General features: G+C 36.7%; 1 protein-coding gene and 2 non-coding genes across 3 annotated transcripts; 1 reads left to right on the top strand and 2 right to left on the bottom strand.

The window, feature by feature from the left end:
• Nucleotides 1–7267: 7267 nt before the first annotated feature.
• LOC104214880 (pentatricopeptide repeat-containing protein At4g39620, chloroplastic) lies at nucleotides 7268–11503 on the bottom strand. Its single transcript, XM_009764605.2, has 3 exons — nucleotides 10970–11503; nucleotides 8835–10068; nucleotides 7268–7662 (listed from the first exon to the last, which is right to left on the bottom strand). The coding sequence occupies exons 1-2, from the start codon at nucleotides 11324–11326 to the stop codon at nucleotides 8959–8961; spliced, it is 1467 nt and encodes a 488-aa protein (XP_009762907.1). The 5' UTR covers nucleotides 11327–11503; the 3' UTR covers nucleotides 7268–7662; nucleotides 8835–8958.
• LOC138869916 (U6 spliceosomal RNA) lies at nucleotides 7471–7573 on the top strand. Its single transcript, XR_011400156.1, has one exon. It is a non-coding gene; the product is annotated as a U6 spliceosomal RNA (small nuclear RNA).
• An 82-nt stretch (nucleotides 11504–11585) lies between the features above and the next one.
• Nucleotides 11586–11657, bottom strand: TRNAW-CCA (transfer RNA tryptophan (anticodon CCA)). Its single transcript has one exon. It is a non-coding gene; the product is annotated as a tRNA-Trp (tRNA).
• Between the last annotated feature and the right edge of the window lie 15167 nt (nucleotides 11658–26824).

Below are 26824 nucleotides of genomic sequence, written 5' to 3'. Positions count from 1 at the left end.
CTACTGCACGATCTAGAGTAAGAAGAAAGAGTGACAGACCTAAATGCCCTGTAGCCTCCTGCTTATAAGTGTGGTGCACAACACACCCATAAACAAGACTCTACTAGACACGGCTTGTAGACTCCCTAGGACAGAACTGCTCTGATACCACTTCTGTCACGACCCAAACCGAAGGGCCGCGACGGGCACCCGGTGCCTTACTCAACCGAGTACCAACATAACATATCTTTCTTATCATGTTATCATGAGTAAATGAGCCAGAAAACCCATCATGAGATAACAAGAATAAAACATAAGGGAATACTCAACATATGAAGACCCAACATGATATACAAACTAATATATGTGACATACGGGCCTATAAGGCCGACATGACCATTAGTAAACTCGAAACATAGGCCGACAAGGCCATACAAGTATCCATACACCTGACATCTGTCTACAAGCCTCTAAGAGTACATAAAATCATAAAGGTTGGGACAGGGCCCCGCCATACCAATCAATACATATCCAAAGTATACTGACCAAATAGGCAACTCTGGAGCAAGTGGAGTGCACCAACACCTTCGCTGAGCTGATAGCCTACTAGGAAGACTGTCAACCTATCAATCGGGACCTGCGGGCATGAAATGCAGCATCCCCAGGCAAAAGGGACATCAGTACGAATAAAGTACCGAGTATGTTAGGCAGGAAAGCATACATAAGAACAGTAATGTAAAGAGAGAGATAGAGGAGATACAACCTGTAACATTTGAGTGCCTCTTGGGGATACTGATATGAAATGCATAATACATATATATACATAAACTTTTTAAAACATTCACCTCTGTGGGCATCATCATCGTCATATCGTACCCGACCTCAAAGAGGACTCGGTAAAAGCGTACCCGACCATCATAAGATTCGGTAGAATCGTACCCGTCCACGTGGAGCTCGGTAAACCCAACTAATCAGTGGTTGCACAATAGGTGTCGTACCCGGCCGACTATAGCGCGGCTCGGTAGAGTAAAATAGATACTATATATAATGCATGCTAGACTCATGGAATCATCTTCTAAACCTTTTGGAGTGACTTAAGAACATTATGGACATCCCTACCATCAATATGAACCTTAGTAGGATTTAAGGATCATACACACTTGTTTAGAATAATTTTATAAGGAAAGAACAACATGGACAACCTTAGTTGCTAGGAGTAGAGTCATTATGAAATAGCGTATCGTTTATGTTCATTTCATTTTAGACCATGCCAAAAGAAAGAAGAAAGTGCCTTAACATACCTTAAACCCGTTGAGTCCTTAATCCCTTCCAAGCAACTCTTCAAACAAGTCAACTCAATCTATCATAGTATAAGGAGATTCAAAATCAGTGCTGAGCAAAGGCTAAGTCTATAACTTAAGCTAGTAGCTCGTTTACGTAAATTTGGGTAGCATCTCCCTTGTAACAAGGGCTTCCTCCACTACCATATACCAACAACAATGACCAGAGCAATCCATCAATACATAATTATCAATATCAAGACACCATATAACCACAACAAGTCACAACTACATTACGACGAGCGGCAAACTCCGATTGGAATCCGTATACCCCTTATCAATCCTTATAGACTTCTTACTTCAACATAAAAGTATCATTAACTTGATAATGAAGTCATTAATCAATGATTCCAGCCTTATACCATATATTTATAACAACGAAAATAATCCACAACTTCAACTATCCCCAACTAGCAACTTTATTCACTAGTTCATGTCTAGCCCATCCATTTAACTTAATCAATATCAAGATAACCTTAGGCACAAGCAAGAACACAATATACATACCTCCTACAGTAACTTCAAGTCAAAATCCAAGTTATATTCATTTTACAACAACCCTTAATAGCAATACAACACCATAGAAGTGACTTAAGCTAGTCCAAGTATTATCTTATAGTTTATCATCCTAACAACTTAACCAACATACAAGCAAGCTTAAGCACAATTAGTAGGTTGTTATACTCACCTTAGACAGCAGCAACAACTTGGAATTTCATCCAAATACAGCCCACAACAATCCTCAATGACAACACAACCTCAAAGAGGTGTTGTTCTTCACTAGAACTAAGTTTTGATGTTGAAATATGGTGTAATCACTTTGGAATCACTTCAAACCCTTGTGGTATATGTTTAGGAGGGTTAGGAGAAGTTTGGAGACGAACTTTAGTTGAAAAATGAGCAAAAATAGGCGTCCAAATCATTTATAAATTGAAGTAGGTCAACCACCGCCTAAGTGGGTCCTATTGGGAGCTGCTTGCGCGGTCTCGCGAAAATGCGAACATCTCTCTACTCCTATGTCTGATGAACGATTTAATGCGTTAGAAACTAGACTCGTAGATCTTCAATTTTGTAGGTAGAACACCCCATGATTCCAAATATATTTGGAGAAATTCTCAGATACATTTGACCTAAATTTCAGCAAATTTATGAATGTAACTTGTGATGACCTTTGCCAACTCTTGTTTCACAACTTGCTTGCCTTCAAAATGTAGAAAATGAATATCATACGACTAAAATAACTCATAGAATAACCTCCTTATCATGTTAATAACCCTAGTCTCACCCCAAAGTACATGTTATAACATTCGAAACTTGTCGACTTTCGACGAAACTTATTTTCTTCAATTGGTTTAGCTTCTAAGATTTCCAACCCTCTTGGTACTCGTTATTCATGATCTTAAATATTTGTAACCTCCAAGGTAACATGATTAACTTACTTTATTTTCTTCCAAATATAATCTCATTTCCGAGCTTACATCAATGACTTACGACGTACTCTCACGTATGAAAACTTGGGGTGTAACAGTATTATCAATCAAGATAGTACATTTAATGTACCACTTATGAGCCGTAACAACCTGCACCATTCCTAAAAACATATTAAAATTTTCATTAATCGAATCAATCTGATCAGAATTTTCTTTTCCCTTTTCATTTGAAGATTCGGAAATTCCTTTAGCCGAAAAATCAGTTAGAGAATTATTTTTCTCAATTTGAGTAATCCGGTGATCACAAATCATTTGATTTTGTTTAAGAGACTTAATATCTCTTTTCAAATTCTCAATTTCGATTTTCAAATCTCATCAAAAGAAGCATCTCTGCTAGGTGTACTGGACTTATGAAGTCGTTTATTAATTTCAGACAAAGAATAAGGCGCAAAATGTTCAAATTCGTTCTTATATTTTTCAAAAGGTTTTGAACTACTAGAACTAGAACTTGCAGCTAAATTAATAATTTTTTCACGAAGTTTTTCATCGGTAACTTCTTTTAAAAGTTCTATTACATTATCAGATGTAATAGTTTTCATATTCAAGTCATGAAATTGTGATTGCAATTTATAAAATTCGTCATCATCACAAGTACAAATATCACCTTTGCAAGTTATGCAAGAAGTATCAACATTTTTATCACTATCAGATAAATCAATTAAATCAACTTCATCCTCAGATTCAGTCTTAGAGTAATAGTCAGATTCTGATCCTGAAGTGTATAACAAGCTATAAACCTTATCGCGTAACTCATCATCGAGTTCTAAGGTTTTCAGCTTTTGAAGCTTGCAATTTGGAGAAATATGACCAAACTTTCCACACTTATAACACTTAATATCAGCGAGATCTCTCTTTGATCTATTCTTCGTAAATCGAGTAGATTTTCGATGCGCTTTTCTAGTATCACGCTCTTCCTTAGACCTATATCTTGACCTCGTTTTCTTATACGGGCTATCCGGGTTAGGATACCTATGATATCTGTTTTTCTTCTTCTTCCTACTTTGAGTAGAGGTTCCGGGTAAACCGAACTGGGTACAGAAGTCACCTAATTGGGATTTCTCTTTAAGCTTATCAATCTTAAGCTGTCTAGAAAGCTTTAGCTCATTACACAAGTTTAATCCTTCTTGTGTACATACTCCTATAAGTTTACCATAGGTATAATTACCATACTGAATTTCACCGTAACTACCCCTTAATACTTTCCTTACCCTTTCAGCAAATAAGGAAGGGAGGTCGTCTATAAACTTAGCTTTCCAATGCTTATATATATTCTCGGGTAGTTCCATAACCCTACTCATAAAAGTATCTTTATACCATCTAAATTCACTAAGGGTCTTACATCTAAGCCCATTAAGTAAGGTTCTGATGGTCTCATGATTTGAGGTAAATCTACCATTGAAATGCTCTAAAATTGTAAGGATAAGGGTATACACTGCATCTTCTCTACCCTTAACTAGAGCCATACCCATATTATCAACACCCTCGTCTATGGCAGTAGCATTAATAACTAAAGCCTTTTCTTCAACGGATAAATAATTATCCCACCAGCCACGAAGTTGGCCAGTAAAGCCTGCAATAATCATTTTGCAAATAGTTCTATCTGTGTTCTTCACACTTTTACAGATAGTTGAGTACATAAGCATTCTATGTACAAGAATAGTTAACTGTCTATCAGTTAAGCCATCAAGATTCCATTCATAAATTTCGGAACCGCTATAAGACGTATTAGTCTGATTCCAGTCGCGTTCCTCAATCAACACATCTTGAAGAGTAGGACGGGGATAATAGTAAGTTTGCATCCTAGGCTTGTCAGCATACCTACTATTGGGTTTAATTAAACCTTTGAGTTTATTAAACTCTGACCATGTCTCAGTTTTATAATCAGAAATGGTCTCAATTCTATCAGCAAAATTTTGAGATAAATCAATTGGTTTAACATTCAAACCAGAAAGTTTTAGCTCATTACACAAGTTTAATCCTTCTTGTGTACATACTCCTATATATAGGCTATTTTTTTTTATTTTTTTTATCTAAGGCACTTTCTTGTAAACTATATATGTATATACTAGTATAAATTGCTTATATATAGCTATATAAATATATATAGTATATATAGTATATATAGTATGTATAGTATGTATAGTATGTATATATAAGGGTGTATTATGTGTATATATAATTATATATTGCCTTATGTAATATATATTGCCTTATATATATGTATGTATATATATATATATATATATATATATAGTTTACATATATTAGAGATATATATATTGCCTTATATATATGTGTGTATGTTGAAGACTTGAAGACTTGAATACTTCAATTCACCAACTTCACAATTTTTCACGAAATTGCAATAATAAAGTAAGCAATTATAGAAGAAAATTAGAGAGATATTGAGAGAGATTGATGAATTTGTGAGTAAAAATGAAAAAATAGGGGGGTATTTATAGTTGAGAATTGGGAAAAAGTGTGATTATAAAAAGTTTGGGGTTAAAGCAAAGTTTGGGGGCCAAATGGCTATTTTTTAAAGTGGCCAACGGATAAATTTTGAAGGCCAATGGCTAGATTTTAAAAATCTGACCGTTGGTCTTTTTTTTAAAAAAAAAAATATTTTTTAAAAATTAGCCGTTGGAGCATATATATATATATAGTTTACATATATTAGAGATATATATATTGCCTTATATATATGTGTGTATGTTGAAGACTTGAAGACTTGAATACTTCAATTCACCAACTTCACAATTTTTCACGAAATTGCAATAATAAAGTAAGCAATTATAGAAGAAAATTAGAGAGATATTGAGAGAGATTGATGAATTTGTGAGTAAAAATGAAAAAATAGGGGGGTATTTATAGTTGAGAATTGGGAAAAAGTGTGATTATAAAAAGTTTGGGGTTAAAGCAAAGTTTGGGGGCCAAATGGCTATTTTTTAAAGTGGCCAACGGATAAATTTTGAAGGCCAATGGCTAGATTTTAAAAATCTGACCGTTGGTCTTTTTTTTTTTAAAAAAAATATTTTTTAAAAATTAGCCGTTGGAGCCCGTTAGGCCCGTTGGGCCCGGTTGAACCGGCCCAGGCCCGCCTGCCGGTTCCGGGCTCACGGGCTAATTGTCTTGAACCGGCCCACCACGGGCTTTTGCACCACTAGAGCCTAGGTCCGGTTGAACCGGCCCGGTTGGCCCGTTAGGCCTGCGGTCCCGGGCCAGGCCCGGGCCACAATACAACCTTACACTATTATCCTTAGCCTCACGGTGGGCGCCAAACTGTTTACCCTCAAAATCGGATAACAATTGAATTTGTAAGTAGTTTTAAAGATACGTGGATTAACTTGACACAAAGTGATAAATTAAGTTGCAATTGAAATAAATAATAATAATAATAATAAAATAAATTCAAACCACACAAATGGGATAGTTTGAGTCTTGGAAGGTCAACCACCCTCGAACTAGATGCCCTTCGATCAGTATCAAGATACAATAGAATAAGAGCTTAAAGAGAAAAAATAATAGTGTATTGCTTTTGAGTGCGTGTTACAACATGTTACATGAATTATCAGACCCCCTTTATATAGTAGAGGAGTCCTACTTTAGGTACAATTCTATAAAAGGTAAAAAAATCTCTTGATTCGCTGATTGTCGGTTCCTTATTGATAAGTGCCGAGATTCCCGCTGTAATATCCGATCGGTCACGGATATTTCGGTCTTCGGTTGGCTATGCTAACAATGTTGCTTCGAGCTCGTTCGGGGCTAGGATTGATTCCGGGATCACGGCCTCTATATTCTCAAAGGCAGGCGTTCTGACCCCGGAGTCTAACCCGGTGGGACTTGGGGTCGGTCTTTAGCCCTTTATTGCCATGTTCAGAACCTGACCTACCATGTCGTAGGCAAACTCGATTTCGGACGTATACATACTCCAAAGTAGTTGAGAGCAGTTATATTAACTTTTATATCTCTATTCGGATCTACATAATCTAAGAGTACAAAGTGCTAAAGAAAGATGAGATGTTGCATAATAGTTGTTCGTCCATAAAAAGCAACTACATAGATATGTTTACGAAGTCAAGAGCAACTCATCTGAGCCAATAGTTCCTAATTCTGCTATGCCAGTACCCAAAACAAGCACACAACAACTGTGTAAATTTTTGATCGACTAATAAGTTCAAGAGTTGGAGATAAGCGGAAATAATTAAGCCGGTGCAAGTAAGTTCTTTTTTCTTACTCAAGTTCGATGAAGAAAGTTAACGAGTACTCTCCTTCTTCAGAAATGTATAGAACAATATGTCTAAAATTTCTGCAGCACATTTTCCATCAAACAACTTTAACCTCTAACGGACACATTTCAATGTGGGCTTGTGTCTTTTTTCAGTTCTTCATTTTCTTTATTATTACCCCCTTTTGCCATTTGCAAACCAACGACCCTTCAAAAGTGTCAAGAGCAGGGACTGAGGCAATTTGTATAATTGATAAGAAAAACAAATGGTAAAAGAATTTAACTGGAGATGTCATCTCTCTCTTTCTAATTGTTTGCAACCGAATAACATTGCTGAAAGAGAAGAATAGAGTAAGACAATCTACAGATGCAAACAGGAAAACTTCAAGGCTAGTTCAATGACTACAACTATTTGCAAGAGACATCCTCTTGGTACGTCCCTTCGGAGACATCCAATAAAATTGGAACGATACAGAGAAGATTAGCATGGCCCCTGCGCAATGATGACACGCACAAATCGAGAAATGGTCCCTCTTGGTACAGCATCAAGCATCACTTTCTCTGAAGGAATAGGTAATGAGGTTCACCCGCGAATCACGATTTGAATGTTTCATGTTATATCTTGAACCTGTGACAGGAAATGAAAAGGATTAAGTATCATAAATAAGCACTCTGACATCAGTAGTTTCTTCAATACGGAATATCTATGAATACCAAGCAAACTACTAGACTATTTATAGGAGTAATAAAATGTGTTGCTTTAACCAATAGAAAATAAGAGAAAGGAAAGGGGATTTTACAGTGGAAGGGAAATAATTTAGCTCGTCACGTCAAATCTATCTCATCATTTTCTTTTTGAATGTTAATCAATTCTATCTCATCTTTTGCTGTTAAACAAAACGTAAACAATGGACGATCACAACACAGCAAATTTTTAGACTTACAGGTTAATGTTTTTGTTTAGTTTTCACTTCGCCGGCATGAAGGCTGGTTTGGAAGGAACCAAGTATACTACCTCGAGATGTGCTAATAATATCTAGAACCTCTTTCAGGAATTCATGAATAGCATTCATATGCAAATGTAGGTGATCTAGTCTCCTCGAGGAATACTTTACAACATGTTTTACAAAATTTTAACTTGATAACCAGGAAAACAGATAGTGCACCCAATGGCGGGGCCTAGTTGTCAATATAGTGGGTGAAACTTTGGAGACCAAGGTTCAAATCCTAGCAGAGACAAAAATATTAGGTAGTTTCTTCTATGCTTAAGCCTTGGTGGGCACAGTAACCTTACTTGTGCTGGTAGGAGATAGCAGGTACCTAGTGGAATAGTCAAGGTGCGTGCAAGCTGACCTCACACATCTTTTATAAGGGAAAAAGAATCAGATAGTTCAGAAATGGAAACTCACAAGCACCTCTAGTTTTCACAATGCCTCAACAGCTTCTTACAAACAATTTATTCAGCTGTTGATGGGAGTCAAAACAATGTATTGGTTCCTAGAAAGTCCAAGATCCCAAATTCTCGAAAAGTGCTCTTAAAGGGCATAGGTAGCCTCGATAATTTGGTTCACGATGATTTTTACTTTTTTTTCCTTTTGTGACATTCTGAAGAGAACAGGTCATGCAAGTTTAACTGCACTACTTGAAAAGGCACTCATTGATAGTCAAATGCATACACCTTTTAGTTCTTAGCAAAGTGATCCATATATGCTAATAAAATATGTGACGAAACACATCAAAAGAAATTATTAAGATATGCAAAAGACTTATGTATAGTCCAAGAAATAGCGAGAAAGGTACCAGGGAGACAAAAACAATCCTTGCAGTTCCACAGATGATCACTGAGCCACTCAACGTAAATCTCATCATTGTCTGAGAGACGAGCGCTTCAACCAACTTTCTAACTCCAACCCACTCTTTCTTTTCACTTACGGCCCCTCTGCTTGTTCAATCCTTTATTATCACCAGCTGCCTTTTGGCTCATAGGTCCAGTCCCAAAGGCCCCCAAGGCATCAAGAAAGAACTTTTTGTTGGGGATAATCCCATCTTTGTCCATACATGTCAACAATTTTTGTACTAGCTCCTTCATATCGGCTTTAGTGTAGGCCTTATATAGAAGTTTATAGGTTGAGGAATCTATAGGGAAAGCTTTGGCTGAATGAATACTCTCAAAGAGCGCGTCGGCTTCTACGGGTAAACCATTCATGCAATAAGTATCAAGCATTGAATTCAGTGTTGAAACCTTCTTCTCCTTTTCAGATTCTACCACCCTATCAAATAGTTCTCTTGCTTTTGCAACACAGTCGCAATGCCCATACATCATAATGAGGCACTCATATGTGATGTAACTTGGCCTATATCCTAAGTCAGTCATCTTCTCAAGAACTAAATCTGCTTTCTCTCTCAGCCGTGCTTTTCCATAGTTTGTTATCATTGAGTTAAACGTGGGAATGGTAGGTTTTTCCTTGGATCGAAGCAAGCTTTTAAAAACTTGTTCCATCTTCTGAAATTCCTGCTTCTTCCCATATGAATCAATCAATATGTTAAAAGTAATGATATCTGGTTTCAGCTCATTACTCTTCATTCGAGAGAGAACATGCTCCATTTCCTTGATCATCCCATTTTTCCCATAGGCATCCATCAGACCATTAAATGTGAATATATCAGGAGTGACAATGCTATCCTCGAGATCTTTCAACAGAGCATCTACCTGTTCAACATTTTTTGCCTGAGCAAAAGCTCTCAATAGAATGTTGTAAGTAACAATACTTGGACTACAACGCTCCATTCCCTTCATCTTCTCAAAGTAACCCATAGCCTTTGCCAAGGCCTTGGATTTGTCTCGGGAGTGGAGATGGGCTGAAATGACTGCATTGTACACTGAGGTATCTGGCCGACACCCACTATTACGCATCTCGGAGAACAGCCACATTGCCATTCTGATCTGCCCTTTCTTCCCCATTACTGATATCAACTTTGAGTAAACCCCATTATCCGCTATATACCACCGTTGTTTTTGCATCCATCTGAAAACCTATATATATTAGATTTATAAGTGAAACAACTGCCTCTGTAAACTAATTTTACTTCAGATAAGTCAGTCAAAAAAGGCATTCTATGTTGCTAATTAAAAAAAGGATTGGTTTTCCCTTATAAAGACAAAAGACGTTTTAAAGACAGAATTTTTAAGTTCTTTTTCCAGTATAAGTCGTAAAAACATATGGCAGAAACGAGCACCTTCTAGACCACACTACCAGAGAAACTCCAATATAAAAGTGGAATGCAAATCCATACATAGAAATAGAACCTAAAACTCTAGGTGATAGCATTTCTTCAACCTCTAGAATATGGTTTTAACGGCATGAAACTATTGAATTTGCATATGACATTTGATTTTCTAGTATTATCATTTTTCAAAGCACATAGATCTTTGCATTAGATTCAGAGATCATATGAAACAAACCAACCTATCTGTGCCCATTGCCGATAGTAGAGAAATCTAAAGTAGCTTGATCAAGAGACATTCATTCAATTCCACAGTACCAATCAATCAATTATACCTCAACCCCAAGCTAATTTAGGTAGGTTAAAAGAATCCTCTGAATCCATTCTGTTTGATTCAGCTTATCTCATTCCGATATTGCATAATTTGTCTTTTAAGACAAATGAAGGAGGAGCATTGATGTAGTAGGAGGTCACGGGTTTAAGCCGCAGAAACGGCTTCTTGCGGAAATGCAAGTTAAGGCCGAGTACATAAGACCACGGGAGCTTAGTGCACTTTGTTTTTTTATTTTTTGTTTTTTTTGGTTTTTAAGGCAAGTAACGGGTTCCTTAAGACCAGAGTTCACTCAACCTCACACTTATCACTATACAGACATACAAGTTTCCGCTTCAAAAATGGAAATGCAACGTTTAACGTAAAAGAAGGGGCAAACCTCAAGGCATTGAAGCCAATTATCAGTTTTGCCAAGTTCTTCAAAGAGCAAGAAACAGTGTTCAGTCCTCACAAACTTAACGTACTTGTTCAGAGTGCTCACTAATGGCTTCTTATCACTGAAATTCTTCATCAGCAAAGTCACCAGCTCCTGTGCCTCGGATGACCCGATGCGGCTCATGGTACCCGACTTTCTCCCGGGTCGGGTCGACACACAACGGATAACATAGAAAACGGGTCTCTTGTAAGTGAAATTTAGCCATGGATTGTGGGTCAGTTTGGGTTGTTGAAATGTTGGTGTAGTAGTAGTTGAGCAGGGAAATTGAACCGACCCGGAACAAGAAAATGGCAGGGTCATTGTTGGTATTTTTTTTATCGGTGTAATTGAAGTGGAAGAAGACTGTGCATTGGATTGGGGGGTAGTTTTATGGGGGTAGGGGTGAGGGAGATAATGGTGAAAAATGGAGAGAGGAAGTGAGCAGCTATTGCAGAGTAGTAGTGGAAGTTTTCGGTGTTCAACTTTCAGTTCGGAAGAAGGGATGATGTGCAGTAAATGACGATGTTGCCCTTGAATGGGTCAAAAAAGGCCAAAAGAGGATGGATCCGAAATGGGGATTTGAACCCGACGTGAATCGAACACGCAACCTTCTGATCTGGAGTCAGACGCGCTACCATTGCGCCACGGATCCTGTTGTTCTTCAACAAAGAAATATTTATATATATATATATATATAATTGACTTGTTCTTACACAAACTATAATTGGCTTTACATGTAAACTGATGTTAAAGATTATGGTAGATCGTTGAAACGACACCAGAGCAAAAATGTTCAAGATACGAAACCTTTGGATTATACAAAGAAAATTAGGTACCCGCTTGTCTATAGATATTTTTTCCTGTTTTTGAATTTATTTTCAAAAATGTGTTTGTCCACGAATTTTTGCAAGTTTTTGGAATTTTTTTAAAAATGAGTTTTTCAAAAAATCCCTTTTTCAAAAATTTTAGAAATTTTTGTTTCCCCACTCACAAAACTGCAACATTTTTTCAAATGAAATGCACGTCCAAACATAATTTCAAATTCCAAATATAATTTTTCAACTTAACTCCAAATACTACTTTTTTAAAAAATTATAATTTTATGTCCAAATGTCTATTAAATATCTACCTAATTAAATTGGGGCTGAGGTTCAATGTTGCAGCCAAACGCACACGCAAATATACGCGGTCGTCAAGTAATAAAGGAATAAGATAGAGTGTCGAACCCACGAGAACTTGTTATCAATTATAAACTAAATTGGACTATCCTAGTTATCTAAACAAGAATTAATCCTAAAAGTATGTGACTCTTGCCTAATTGAAATAAAGAAAAACAAACAATGAACTCTGAACAAAAAAAACAGATTTTTATGTTATCAATGCAATAAAAACGATCTAGGATCATGGGGTATCTAACAATCCTATTGTATTCTTCAAGTAAATTAACTAGTTAATTTATCTAGTTTATTGATTGATGGGGTTAATATTGCTCATAAGAATCTAATAAGTTCTTACTCGCCTATTCAAGCTAACCCAACGCCTATATGTTTATAGAGTTAGAATAAACAAGAATGCATTTATAATTCTCGTATAATAACCAAGCAAGGCAATTAGCATATGTTTATCATAATCGCGAATCCGTTCTCCGATGACCGAAAACTTGCTCTACTCAATCCTATATGCAATCTAGAATTTTTATTTTCGAGTTCAATTTCTGAATTTGTAAATAAAATTCAATTGGTGATCAAGCATTCAAATAATTAAGCGTAGGATTGAATAAATAAATCAATATGATAAATTAAGAAACCAAAGTCAATATTTGAATAACAATAGTCATGAAAGAATCACAACCCTATAACGTGAAGTATAGCTCCACATAGGCCTCATTTGTTTTTTTAGATTAAGATGTTTGAATCTGAATACATATCTGAATATCAAGATGTGTTGTAACAATCCGACCGGTTGTTTGGAGTACTTAGCCTCGATTCCCTATTTATTTCCTCCTCTATATTATATTATGGTTATGTAACTTGTCAGGGTGTTTAATTTTAGCTAAGGTGAGTATTCGGAGTGAAATTGGATACATAGTCCCTATGTTGGAGGTTTAAGTTGTAAGAGTTGACCGTAGTTTGAATTTTGTGTAGACGACTCCGAAATAGAATTTTGATGGTTCCAATAGCTCTGTATGGTGATTTTGGACTCAGAAACGTGTCCGGATACTGATTTGGAGGTCCGTAATTCGTTTTGGCGTGAATTGGCGAAAGTTAGAAAAATTAAGATTTGGAAGAATGAAAAGTTTGACCGGGAGTTGACTTTATTGATATCAGGGTTAAATTTCGATTTTGAAAGTTGGAATAGGTCCGTCATGTCGATTTTGAAAGTGCAAAATTTAAGGTCAATCGGAGTTGTTTTGGTATGAATCGGCATTGGTTTCGAAATTTGGAAGTTCATAGTTTCACAGGCTTGAATTGAGATTGCGATTCGTTGAATCGATGTTGTTTATATGATTTTTAGCCTCATGTAGGTCCGTTATATATTTTGAAACTTGTTGGTATATTCGGACGGGGTCCTAGGGGCCCCGGGTGTGATTTGGATTGAATCCAGATCAATTGTTGGACTTGTGCAATTGCTGAAGTTTCTAGCCATCTGGTGTCTTCGCACCTGTGGAAGGATTGGCTGCAGGTGCGGACTCGTAAATGCGAGTGATGGAGCACAGAAGCAATATGGGTTGCCCAGGCCTAGGCAGGTGCGAGGTGGTTTCCGCATCTGCGAGTCCGAAGATAGGGAGAAATGGTCGCAAATGCAGAATGGGCAAGCTTGGTCGGTCGTTGTAGAAGCGGAGAGTTTTCCGTAGGAGTGCATTCGCAGATGCGCGAGTATGTCCGCAGAAGTGGAATCTCCTGAGCCTAAGTGGAACTTGCACCTATGATAATATTTCTGCATGTGCGACGTTGCAGATGTAATGAAAGGCTCGCAGAAGCGGATTTACTGGGCAGAAAATAGGAAATTTCGAGAGTTTGTTTCATAATCCATTTTTAGACCTTGAGAGCTCGGTGTGAGGCTATTTTTCGGGAGATTTTCAAGGAAAATATTGAGGGTAAGAATTCCTAACTCGATTTTGGTTAAATTAAACGAATCTATTGTTAATTTCATCATCTAGTTAGTGTTTTGAGATAGAAATTTGGAGAAAATTTGTGAAACTTCTTAGGCTAAAATTTGGGGCTTTTTTTCGTCCCCATGTCGCCACATGGAGGGAACATAAAGACGTAAAAAAGGGGGTCATATCAACTTGTTCCGAGGATGGATTTGAGTAATCCTTGTATGGTTGGACTCGTTATCGAATGAGTGTTTGAATTTTGTAATTTTGGTCGGGTTCCTATGTTACAACCCATATCCACACGCGTTAGTTCATGCCATATATTAGCTAACATAAATCCAAGAAGAAATTACCTTTGAGATGATAAGAAGTTAATCATATTGATCTTAAGTGATACAAGGGTGTATAAGGGTGATTAACAAGTATTAGAAGTTAAACGAATCAAGGATGTTGTAACTCGTATTTTCAGGTAAACCTAGAGGTTCTTAATACACTCAAGAGGTCATGTATTAAGGTATTTGAATCATATAATATCCGTATCATAAGTCTTGAAGTCAAACGAGTTATGAAACAAAAGTCGACAAACGTTGTCGCAACTTAGGTTCATAATTTTACTTAAACATTAGGTCAAATGTTTCTAAGCTTTTCTCCCAATTTACAAGTAATTACGGGGTGATCTACCCACCAAATTAAAGATCTATGAGTCTAGTTTCCAACTCATTAAACCGTTTGTCAATACGATCTCAGAGTATAGAGATATTCATATTTTTGCAAGCCTGCGCAGATTGGTAGATGACAAGTAGGTGCATCACCTACTTGCCAAAATGATAGGACAAAATTAAAAGACCTAAGTCGGCCAAGAGAGGAATTTTAAGGGGTTATGAACTCAGTTATTTCATCCATATTTCAGACCCTCAAAACCAAAGTTAACCCCTGCAACTCCTCCCCAAAAATCCCACACAAACCCTAATCGATTTTCCCTCTCTTTCAAGTTCTATTTGAAGGTAAAACCTAGAGTTTGAAGAACCAAGGGAAGGGCTGAGTTATCCAACAAGTAAGGTAAGTTACTGCCATCTTTCATACATTTTTCTCTGCTGTGAATTCATGGTAATTCATTCTATACATGTAAGAACTCACAGGGCGGTGATCAGAAGTCGTGAGTTCGAGTTATTCACTTGTAGCGGACTGTTTTGTGGACTGTTTTGTGTTGCTATTGGGCTGCATGTTTTACTACTATTTTGTGGAGTTTTGGAGGCGGAAGGGTGTGGATAAACACCATATATATGTAGGGTTGTGGGCTGATAGTTATTCGTAACATTTCCGAGTCGTTTGACACGACTACGGTGGTCGTCGTATGTATGATGTAATTAGGTTATGCGTGGACTGTTTTGAGAGGCTCAATATGTTTATTATTGATGTTGTTTGGGATGTTTGGTGATTGTTTTGAATGGTGATAAGTCATATATATAGGGGAGGTGCTATCCGTTTTAACATAAAATAGGTTGTGATCGATACGTAATAGTTGTGACGCTTGAATGATAACGATAGTATTGTTTCTCTTATTGTAGACTAAGGAGTTGTGACAATTGCATAGCTTGCGATTGGGGCAGTATATACACGGTATGTGAGGCTATCTCTTTTCTTCTTTTGCACGACTCCAATTGTACATAATGTAATGAATGAGCTTCCAAAGATACTCTACTCTTAGAAGCTAGCAGTACTTACATTGCTTTCCCTCTTATGGAACGATTGATGTTAATGTTGCTTCTCTTATTCTTATGTTATCAATGTTGTTGGTACTTCCTGATTCTTATAAGGTTCGTAATGAAGAGTTGGTCCTAATAACGTGTACAGAGGATACCGACCTTACGTCACTCCGAAAGGTTTAGAATGTGATTCCATGAGTCGAGCATGCATTATGTATATGTATCTATTTTACTCTACCGAGCCGCGCTATAGTCGGCCGGGTACGACACCTATTGTGCAACCACTGATCAGTTGGGTTTTACCGAGCTCCACGTGACCGGGTACGATTTTACCGAGCCTTATAACGGCCGGGTACGTTTTTACCGAGCCTATTATGGTTGGGTACGATATGATGATGATGATGCCCACAGAGGCATATGTTTTAAAAGTTTATGTATACATACATATGTATCATGCATTTCATGTCAGTAGCCCTCAAAGGTACTCAGATGTTCCAGGTTGTATATTCTCTATCCCTGCTTACATTACTATTCGTATTTATGGTTCCCTGCCTTACATACTCAGTACTTTATTCGTACTGACGTCCTTTTATTTGTGGACGTTGCATGTCGTGCTGCAGGCCCTAATAGACAGGCAGGTGCAGCTCCCCCACCATAGTAGGTTGTCCAGTTCAGCAGTGATTGGCGAGATCCCTTCTCCGGACTTGCCGTGGTCTTGGTATGCATTTTTTTTATAGACATTATGGGTATGGCAGGGCCCTGTTCCGGCTATGTTGCAACATTTATGTTCATTTAGAGGCTCATAGACAAGTGTCGACTCATGTATAGTTTGGTATACCTTGTCGGCTGGTTTTTGTTATATAGTCTTTCATGGTAGCGTGGTAGCTCGTACCTTATATGTAGTTTCTTGATTGTCTGGTCATCCCCTGCTTTGTATGTTCATGTCATCATATTTTCTTGTTGGTTGTCCATTATCCATGTCTACCATTTATATTGATCTCGTCAACCCTAAAAGATAATAAAAAAAAGAGGTTAGATAAAATGTACGTTGGTGCTCGGCAAGTATGGTCGGGTGCTAGTCATGGCCCTCCAGTTTGGGTCGTGACATCCTAGACGCAGGCCCGAGTTGACTTTTTAATTCTTTGCAAAGATCGTAATTTTATTATTTGAATTAGTTTCCTACAGTTTATATTTATAGTACGAAGTTGTTTTGGCTAGATTCGAGCGGTTTGGAGTTGGATAATCGAGGGAAAGGCCTACTAGTGGATTGAGTTAGTATGATTTGAGGTAAGTGACTTGCCTAACCTTTTTGGGGGGAATTACCCCTTAGGATTTGTGTTGGCTGTGATAATTGTAATATGTGAAATCTGTTTATGTAAGGTGACGAGTGTGTACATAGGCTAAATCTGGAAATTACTGATTTTAGCTATGTAGATTCCTTTCATGCCTTAATTGAGTTACCTTAATATGTTATAGTCATCATTTCTAGTCTATTTTCACATGTTCTACTTGTCTTATCTCGTACTTGCTAATTGCTATACATCTTTAGTTGAAGTTCTTGTTTCCTTTATTCCGTACTCACTATTTAATCGTTGTTGAACTCTTTACTTGAAGCTGTTATTCTTAGAATATCTTGTTGTTGAAATTGGCATTTGAGTTATAAAGGTCGTGATTCGCGTTAAGGCAAAGTGTTAAGTTGTGAAATACTATTCTGGTTGAGTTGTTCATTACCTGTTATTATTGCTGAGACTCTTGGTGTATATTGTGGTTGAGCCTTGGGCGCTTTGTTGTGATAAAACTATTGTTATTGGTTTCTGTGGCAAGTTGTGATATTGGGCACTTGAGGTGCGATTTTGTGATACATTGTGATATTGATACGCATGCGGTGATATAAGGTTTTGGGGTTGAAATGCATGCAGTGAGATAAGGTGGGCTTGATACGCGTGGCTAGCAGGGGGAACTAGTAGAAGTCATGTGGTGTGATAAGGTGGGCTAAAACGCGGGATGTTATTTCGGGAAGATAATTTTCAAAACTAAATGTAAAGGCTCCCGCGGTAATATAAGGAAAGATTGTGACTTATTCTTGTAATTTGAGACTATTAGGCGGTACCTCGGTAGTGATCCTTGTTGGTATTTCTCCATTATTGTACTTGTCTTTGGTTGTTATTTTCATAGCATATTATTGTTTGTTTTTCTCCATGTTGCACTAATTGCTTTAGTTCTGTGTAGCTAACCTTGATATGTTATTTGTTGTTTTAAATTTCATTACTGTCATTATTACACTGCCTTACACTTATTCATTCTTATTTATTCCAGTAGGGCGTTGACCTGACCTCGTCACTACTCTACCGAGGTTAGGCTTGACACTTACTAGTTACCGTTGTGGTGTGCTCATGTTACGCTTGCCAGCCCAGGCATTAGCGAGAGCTTAGCTGCGGAGACTTCAAGGTATACCTGCCGGCATCCGTAGACCTCAGAGTCCCCCTCTACCTAGACTATTCTATTTTCCCAGATTATGCAGTACATTTAATTAGAGCTTGTGACTTATATTCGCCGGATCTCAGGAATTGTATATACTGAGTCGCAGAGTTTATTTATTATAGTTGCTGAGTTTCGAAACTTATATTTAATTATTTCTACATAAATGTTAGGCTTACCTAGTCTTAGAAACTAGGTGCTATCACGACATCCTACGAAGGAAAATTGGCGTTGTGACATGTGTATTAAGATTAAGATATTTGAATATGAATATCAAGATGTGTATTAAGATTTGAATACTAAATAATTAAGATTGTTTGTTTTTTGTAACATCTGAATGTATAAAATTGATCTTTAAAATTAATAAACATAAATTCGAATAAAATACTAATTAATCTAATATTATATATAAAATACTAATTAATCTAATATTATATATATATATAAAATAGTTGGTGGTTGTAATAGCTAACGGAAGTGCTTGTGAGTGCCGACTAGAGGCGGTGGTTGGTGGTGGTTCTATGGTATCTAATTGTGGTCGGTAGTGATAGTGATTATGAATGAGTATAGTAGTAGTGGATGGTGATAGTTAATAATGGCGGATGGTGATGGTGGTTGTGGTTGTGATTGAGGAAAGTGATGGTGGGTGATGGTAGTGATGGGGTGATTGGTTGTGGTAGTTGAGGTGGGTGAGTGTGTGGTCATGATTGATGATAATTGTGCTGGGGGTGGTGGTTGGGGGTAATGGTTTTGGCTACGGTTGAGGATGTTGGTGGTGATGGTGGTGATAGTTGATAATAGTATGCGGTGACGTCAGTTAATAATGAATGTAGATGATAGCAACTTAATGAAATTAAGTCTTTGTTGTAGATCTTAATCATATAGACCTATTTAGACCCATTAAGTGGTTGTGAAGTAAAAAAAACAAACGCAGTTCATGATTAAGATCTAAGTGATTAAGATTCACACTTTAAAAACAAACACACTTAATTCCTGAGATCTGAATGATTACGATTCAGACCTCCATTAAGTGCAAACAAATGAGACCAAATGGTAGCCAAACAACAAATGATACAAAGAAATATAAAAATTATTAAGTTTGGTAGAAGAAAGATGAAACCCATCCTCCACGATGACTTTGTGCTCTCCCTTGATCAAAAGTTGTGTAAAAATTGTATTTTAGGACTATTTATATATGTAAGATAAAAGACTAGGCGAAATAACCAAATCCAAAATAAAAAAGGAGACAAAATAGCTTCGAATCAGACCCGCGCGTCCCCACGCGGAATGCGTGACGAACCCGGTGTTGGACCTCTCGTCGCCAGGCCTAATGCGAGGTAAAAGTCTCGCGCCGCCTGCTGCTGCCCACTTTGTTTCGTTTTCAATTTTGGCTTATTGCCTAACTTTTCTTTTCCATTGTCTGATTTTGTTTGCTGCTTCAACGTTACTTTCCTATCCTTGGCTTATTTTCTTTTGTTGTCTTATGCCGGCCTTAAATTTTCTCCTATCATTACATCATAATCACCCATTATCTTCCCACGTTACTTTAATCCATCAGCGAAATCCCATGAGCACAACTACTTGGTCTACTTCGAGGACTATTTCTTTATCACTGTACCTACATTTTTTATTAACACCAAAATAAATATAAAACTTAATAATTTAATTAAGTTGGGCATATTTAATATCAAATATAATTAAAAACCGATAAAAGTACGAATAAATTAATATTGAAACATATGAAAATATGCCAAACATCACCACCTCACACTTGACCTTTGTTCGTCCTCGAACAAACCATAACTATAGTCTACGAAACAAAATTAAGCTCCTCACATCATGACTGTGGTTGATAGCAACAATTAAGCTATAGCATATGCATCCAACACACATTCCCCTTTAACTCATGCCATACTTCAAAAATATTCACAACAAAGACAACATGCTCATAACAATCCTAGCCTCAAAAACCGACTCAATGTCATAATGCACTGATGACTTGAGTACCCAACATCATAGAGAAGCCTAATAACGTAGCTTATCCCTCGTGAAACCATGTGCCCTCACAACAAGAACAAGAGAGTAAGTTGAATCCACATTCAAATCAAATGCTCAAATATAACTTAAGGACTTACATATATTAAAAGAACTCTCTCACCCCCACAAAAGAAGTCACATGCATGTAATTGGTACCATAGGCTTTCCCATAATGTAAATCCCTACTAATGTAGGTTCACTCGATCTAAAATCAAATAGGACTTTTTCATGGTTGTAATGTGGACCAAGGGACATGTAGGATATATTTAGGAATAGTGGTTCATCCTCCTAAGTACTTTAACACATCCAGATAACTTAAGCGCAAATTCTTCAATCCATTTCAATTTCACAAACAAGATCACTCCCTAAAATATGCCCTCTTTCTTTAAGCACCACTTTAATATATACCCCATTAGCAAGAATAAGATCTCATTTTATTCATCTATATATATTCTTTTCAATAATAATTTTCTCTTCTTCTATAATTTCCGTTAATGGTGTATTTTTTTTATAAAATAAGTGCACATTTCTTCCTTTCATTGGTTCCACTCGAATGCCATACTGTAAGCACGTAATTTTTGACTTGTACTATTTTTAAAGTTATTTTTTTAGTATTCTTAATATTTTTAAAATATTTATTTGAATCTACTTTAATAGGATTTCAATCTAGGTTTAGTTTCAATTTTAATTTAGAACATAAATTTAAAAACACAAAAATAATTTATTTTAATAGTTTATTCTCCTTAACTAAAATTAATTAGTATTTTTAGTAATATATCTTGTTATCTATACTTTATTTTTGAAAAAGAAAGAGAATGAATTCTTGGGATAGCTTTTGTCTTGTTTTTATGTGAGAAGTCCAAAATTTAAGCACAATCCCTTAGCCCACACCCCATCAGACCCGCCCATCTTGCCTTTTAAATCTCCACCTTCATTCTTTTGATCCAACAACCCTTGTTTTATCTTAATCCCATATAAAAACTAATTTTACACAAACCCTAATCACCCCAAACCAGCCACAACTCACTACACCACTTGCTACCGCCGTGGACTCGTCGGAAAACTTAGCGATTCCGGTCGAGTCCACTCACCCGATTCTCCATGGTCCCCCCTCCCTTGTCCTCTCTCTCCACGTCAGCTAAACGCATAATTAACTCTTCACTCTCTCAAATCTTCCATCCCTTTTTACTTTCCACACCTTTTGGACAGATATTGGAAAACTAGGAGCCATAGGATCAAGATATTTTGGTCCTAGATTTTCACTTGCCTAAAATCAGTCCCTTCAAAAGTAATTTCAGATTTTAGAGGTTTTGGATGTTTAGAGGAGAATTTTCGTGTTTCTTGGAGAAGAAGATTGGAATTTTTGAGAGCCACTATAAATGCTATCATTTCTCAGATTTCAGAGGAGAATTTTTGGGACGAAAAATTAGGTGGAAAAACTAGGTTTTGGTTTTGGCTTTCACTTTTCTTCTTATGACTTTCATTTCAGATTTATATAACCACAAAAAAAATATTTCAGTTTGTTCTAGTTTTATTTTTATTTCAAATTTGAAAATACACAAGAAAAATTTAGTCTCTTCCTTTGATTTTGATTTCCAAAATGGAGTGAAGCTGAAACAGGTGTTCGATTGTTAGAGTTGCTGTTCGAGGTGCGGTCCATTGGTTTCGTTCGAGTTCGACTGTCATTTTGAATTTTACGCATATATGCGCTATTCCGTCTATTGTAGTTGTTGGAATTTTTCGTCAATTAAAAGCTATTTAAGGTCCATCTCTTTATATATTGCTATTTACATGGCGGTTTAAACTATAGTATCAGCCTATTTAAGAATAGTTTGTAGAAGGATTCTGCTATTTCTTTTGGTTTATTAATTATGAGCCAAGATTCTCAGATTTCGTTTAGTCTTAAGTTCTCTTCATAGATCTCTCTTTGATATTTGTTAAGTTCTCTTCATAGATCTCTCTTTGATATTTGTTAAGTTCTCTTTGGTTAGTTTTAATCTTGTGTAGAGTCTTCTTATTTTCTTAAAAGGATAATGAATCGTGTGTTCTCATGTTCATATCTTTAGATTGAAAGCTTCTGTTACAGCTTTAGGTTTCATCTTAATAAAACTTGTCTGCATTTTTGGAATAACTAAAGGTAGATAAACCTTTTTCTCCTTTTTTAAATATGAAAAGCTCTTTTTAGTGACTAAGTTCCTAATCATCAAAGTTCATTTTATTAAAATAAACACATCCTCTCTTCTTCTGTTTATAGCACGTTCACTGATTGACATTCAAAGGAAGTGCATAAAAATTCTCTTAAAGAAAATCACATATCTGGTTCTAAAATGGGTTGATCTATAGTTTAATCATGATTCGGCAGTTCATGAATTAAAGAGAGAAAAATAGAATTTGATGCCTTGATGACATGAATTGTGCTACGGGATTCGGGCTAAATGGAAGTAAACGAATTGGAGCTTAATTGTTTATTTTAGGTCTCGTTTTTATTTTATTCGAGGTGAGAGATTGTCCCCTTTAGTTTTTATTGAGGGGAATGCATCGTAGATTTTGTATATAAATGGTTCAATCAAATGATGCCACGTGCCCCTTAAAAATCTGGTAGAGTGTATTTAACGAGTAAAGGGCAAATGTGAAACAAAAGTATAACGGTGGGGATATTTTTGATAAGAAACTCAAACGGAGGATAAATAAGGCCTATTTGTGATAGTAGAAGGGCAAATCAGACCCTTAACCGTTGTATATACCTTATCCGGGGTATGGCCCATAACAAATGTAATTGGAGGCTATGACGGACATCGTGGAGTGAGCATAATATAGACTTTTAGTATTTTCCTTTTATTTTATCTAGGTAGGTACGATCTCGAGCTTCTTGTGTGTTTATTTTTGTGTGTTTTGCCACAATTTGAGTATTCTTTAAAGTCGGCTAGATCAAGTATGCACCTGTACTAGTTACGGGACTCGCAAAATGCCTAACACATTCTCCCCAAGTCAAATGAACCCTTTTGCTTGGAATCTCTGGTGCAGACCATGTTTAGAGTCTAAATGTGTTTTAAAAGAATTTTTTTTTTTGAAAAACGGTGACCTGATACACCCAAATCAAATGTCAAGTGGCAACTCTGAAAAATCTTTTGAAACATAATATTTTTGTCACTTTCTAATTGAAAACCCTTTCGAACTTAAAATCAATTTTATTTATTAAAAGGGGGTTAAAGTGCGAAAAAGGGGTATGACAACTTTAGCGACTCTGCTGGGGAGTTGCAGGTTCGAGCTGGTACTTGATCTTGTTGGCCTTTTAGAATATTCGGTTGTATCAACCCGACTTGTCGTTTTGAACATTTACGCTCCATCCAACTATTTGAAGTCTTGAATAGCTTCATATGATATATTATGATGTGTGTGAATCGTTGGTTTTGATTTTCAGGTGTTTCGGGATTAGTTCGGAAGAATGAATTTCATGTTGGAAGCTTAAATGAAAAGGGTTGACCGGAGTTTGACTTTTGTGCAACGACTCCGAAATAGAGTTTTGATGGTTCCAACAGTTCCGTATGGTGATTTCGTACTTAGAAGTGTGTCTGGTTATTTATTTTTAAGTCTGTAGTTGAATTTGGCTTGGAATGGCAAAAGTAAGAAATTGAAGGTTTGGAAGTTTGACTGGAAGTTGACTTTTATGATATCGAGTTTGGATTGTGATTCCGAAAATTTCAGTAACTTTGTTATGTCATTTATGACTTGTACGCAAAATTTGAGTTCATTCCGGATTGATTAGATATGTTTCGATGCGAGATTTGAACGTTAAAAGATTTAAAATTCGTTAAGTTTGAATTGAGGTGCGATTCGTCATTTTCATGTTTTTATGTGATTTGAGTCCTCGAGTAGGTCCATAATACGTTTTGAGACTTATTGGTATGTTCGAACGGGGTACCGAGGGACTCAGGTGGTTTTGGATCATTTCTAGTTGTTGATTTTTGGCTACAGGGGTGTACATTGCGATAGCGTTAGTCGCGATAGCGACGTGAAAAATAAGAAAAATTGGTTTGTGCATCGCGATCACGGAAAGTTTTTTTGAGATCGCGTAGAAGGAAAAATCTGCTGCACAAGGCTAACTTTGGAGCTTATATCTCGCAATCTATAAGGAATTTGAAGATGATTCAAAAATGAAAGTTGTAGCCCTTGGTGTCTTGTTTTCAGAAAGTTAAACCATTTGTCATTTGAAAATTTGTACAAAATGTTATGATCATTAGAGGCTGTTCGGAAGAGTTGGACAAGGATGTCGGAAATTTGTTCATCATGATCGCGGGGGAATGGCCGCGATCGCATAGAGTAAAAGTGAGCTGGAATATTTTGTGCTTCGTGGTCGCAAAGAATTTTCCGCGATCACAAAGAGTAAATGCCTGGACAGAAGCAATATTTTGAGGTTTCGGCCATTTTAACACATTTGGAGCTATGACGCTCGGATTGAAGCAATTTTGAAGCGATTTTTATCATATGGATTGGGGTAAGTGATTCTAACTCGGTTTTGGTTAAGTTACACGAATCTATTATTGTTTTTATCATTAAATTAGTGTTTTGGGTTGAAAATGGTAGAAAATTTCATAGACTTTAATTGAGGATTTGAAGGTTGAGTTGTGATCGAATTTGAGTAATTTTGGTATGGTTAGACTCGTGGTTGAATGAAGGTTTGAATTTTGTAATTTTTGTTGGATTCCAAGATGTAGGCCCCATTGTTGACTTTTTGTTGACTTTTCGAGCAGAGTTGAAAATTGTTATAAATTGTTTAATTTTAAGCATTAGAGTAAATTGTGATTAATTTGCATGTTGTTTGAATGGATACGAATCGTTTGGCTTGAATTGAGGAGATAGGAAGGCGTATGGAGGTTGATACGCACGGAATGGAATTTTCGGAGTATTGTTTATCTTGCTTGGCATTGGATTTGGCTTAATCGAGGTAAGTAACATTTCTAAACGTAGAGCTGAGGGTATAAACCCCAAAATACGTGATATATGATTTGTTTGGAGGTGACGTACATGCTACGTGACAGGCGTTTGAGCGTGCACCGTAGAAACTATGACGTAATTGATTCCGTGAAACTGTGTAGTCATCATGTTTAGCCTAATGTCGCATGTTTACGTGTTTTAACTCTTACTTGTAATTTCTGGAACATGCTTAGTTGAATTACCTATTTCCTTGATTTCGTATTCAATTTTTAACTGTAGGACTCCTTGATGTAAATTCGTCATTCCATAGGTTATGAGTGGTGTATTTACTTTTGGGACTACGAGACGGTACCTCGGGAGCTCTCCTGTTGCATATTTACTTTTGGGACTACGAGATAGTACTTCAGGAGCTCCACTATTGCATATTTACTTTTGGGACTACGAGGCGGTACCTCGGGAGCTCCCCTGTTGCATATTTACTTTTGGGACTACGAGGCGGTACCTCGGGAGCTCCCCTATTGCATATTTACTTTTGGAACTACAAGGCGGTACCTCGGGAGTGCCCCTGTTGTTTATTATCCAGATATTGATATTATATCACGTGAGTTGTCTGTGCGAATTATAGCGCTTGGGCTGAAGGAGCCCCTCCGGAGTCTGCACCCCACACAGTGAGTGCAGTTGATTTTATATTTTTGGGATGGACTTCCCTGGGCATGGATCTTGCCCGAATCATCTATTATATTTGGGATAGAGTTCCCTTGGCTGGATTGGCCCTGTACAGTACTGAGTGACTGAATGTCAGTTATTATACATCTATTGGGACGCATCTTTCTTGGGCTGGATTGGCCATATACAATACTGTAAGATTGAGTACTCTGAGAGTATGAGTACATGAGTTCATCACTATGTTGCATTGCATTAGACATGCATACTTGATATGTAGGGATAGAGAAGTATTTTTCCTCATGCCATCTGATAATGAGATTTCTTATATGTCGTTAAAGTTTTTGAGAAAAATCACAAATTTCTGACTTACTTATATTTTCGGTGACTTTCAGCAAAAGATTTGAGTTTTACTGTTATATTGAAAAGAAAATGTTTATTTTTTGAAATTTTATATGAGTTGAGTATTTTATTATTAAGTTATTACTTGTGCTGCTTTATATTGTATTGTTATGAGATGTTATTAGTTATTTAAGTTGGACTCTGACCCTTGTCCCAACTCGTCACTACTTTCAACCTAAGGTTAGGTTTGTTATTTATTGAGTACATGGTGTCGGTTGTACTCATACTACACTTTTGCACCTTACATGCAGATTTATGATGTTGATGTAGCTGCGTACGACATGAGTTGGATCTGAAGATATACCTGCATTCCAGTCATTGCTGCCTCTTGTTCATGGTAGCTTTAAATTTTTTAATCTATTCATGTATATTTCAGACAGATGACATATTTTTATATCACACCAGCTTTGTAAATTCTAATCTTAGAAGCTCATGATGTGTACTACCAATCCTTGAAAAGTGTATTAGAGTTAGTTAAATATTAATTGAATTGGATTATTG

The sequence above is a fragment of the Nicotiana sylvestris genome, chromosome 5, assembly GCF_000393655.2.
Source record: "Nicotiana sylvestris chromosome 5, ASM39365v2, whole genome shotgun sequence".
NCBI lineage: Eukaryota > Viridiplantae > Streptophyta > Magnoliopsida > Solanales > Solanaceae > Nicotiana > Nicotiana sylvestris.
Note: the sequence above shows the minus strand (reverse complement) of the source record. Positions and strands in the feature narration are given on the sequence as shown.

Excerpts from the sequence above, each read along its gene's own strand:
- LOC104214880 (XM_009764605.2), bottom strand. The coding sequence starts at position 11,326 with ATGACCCTGCCATTTTCTTGTTCCGGGTCGGTTCAATTTCCCTGCTCA. Across the intron at positions 10,069-10,969 it reads ATTGGCTTCAATGCCTTGAG|GTTTTCAGATGGATGCAAAA; the intron begins GTTTGCCCCTTC and ends TAATATATATAG.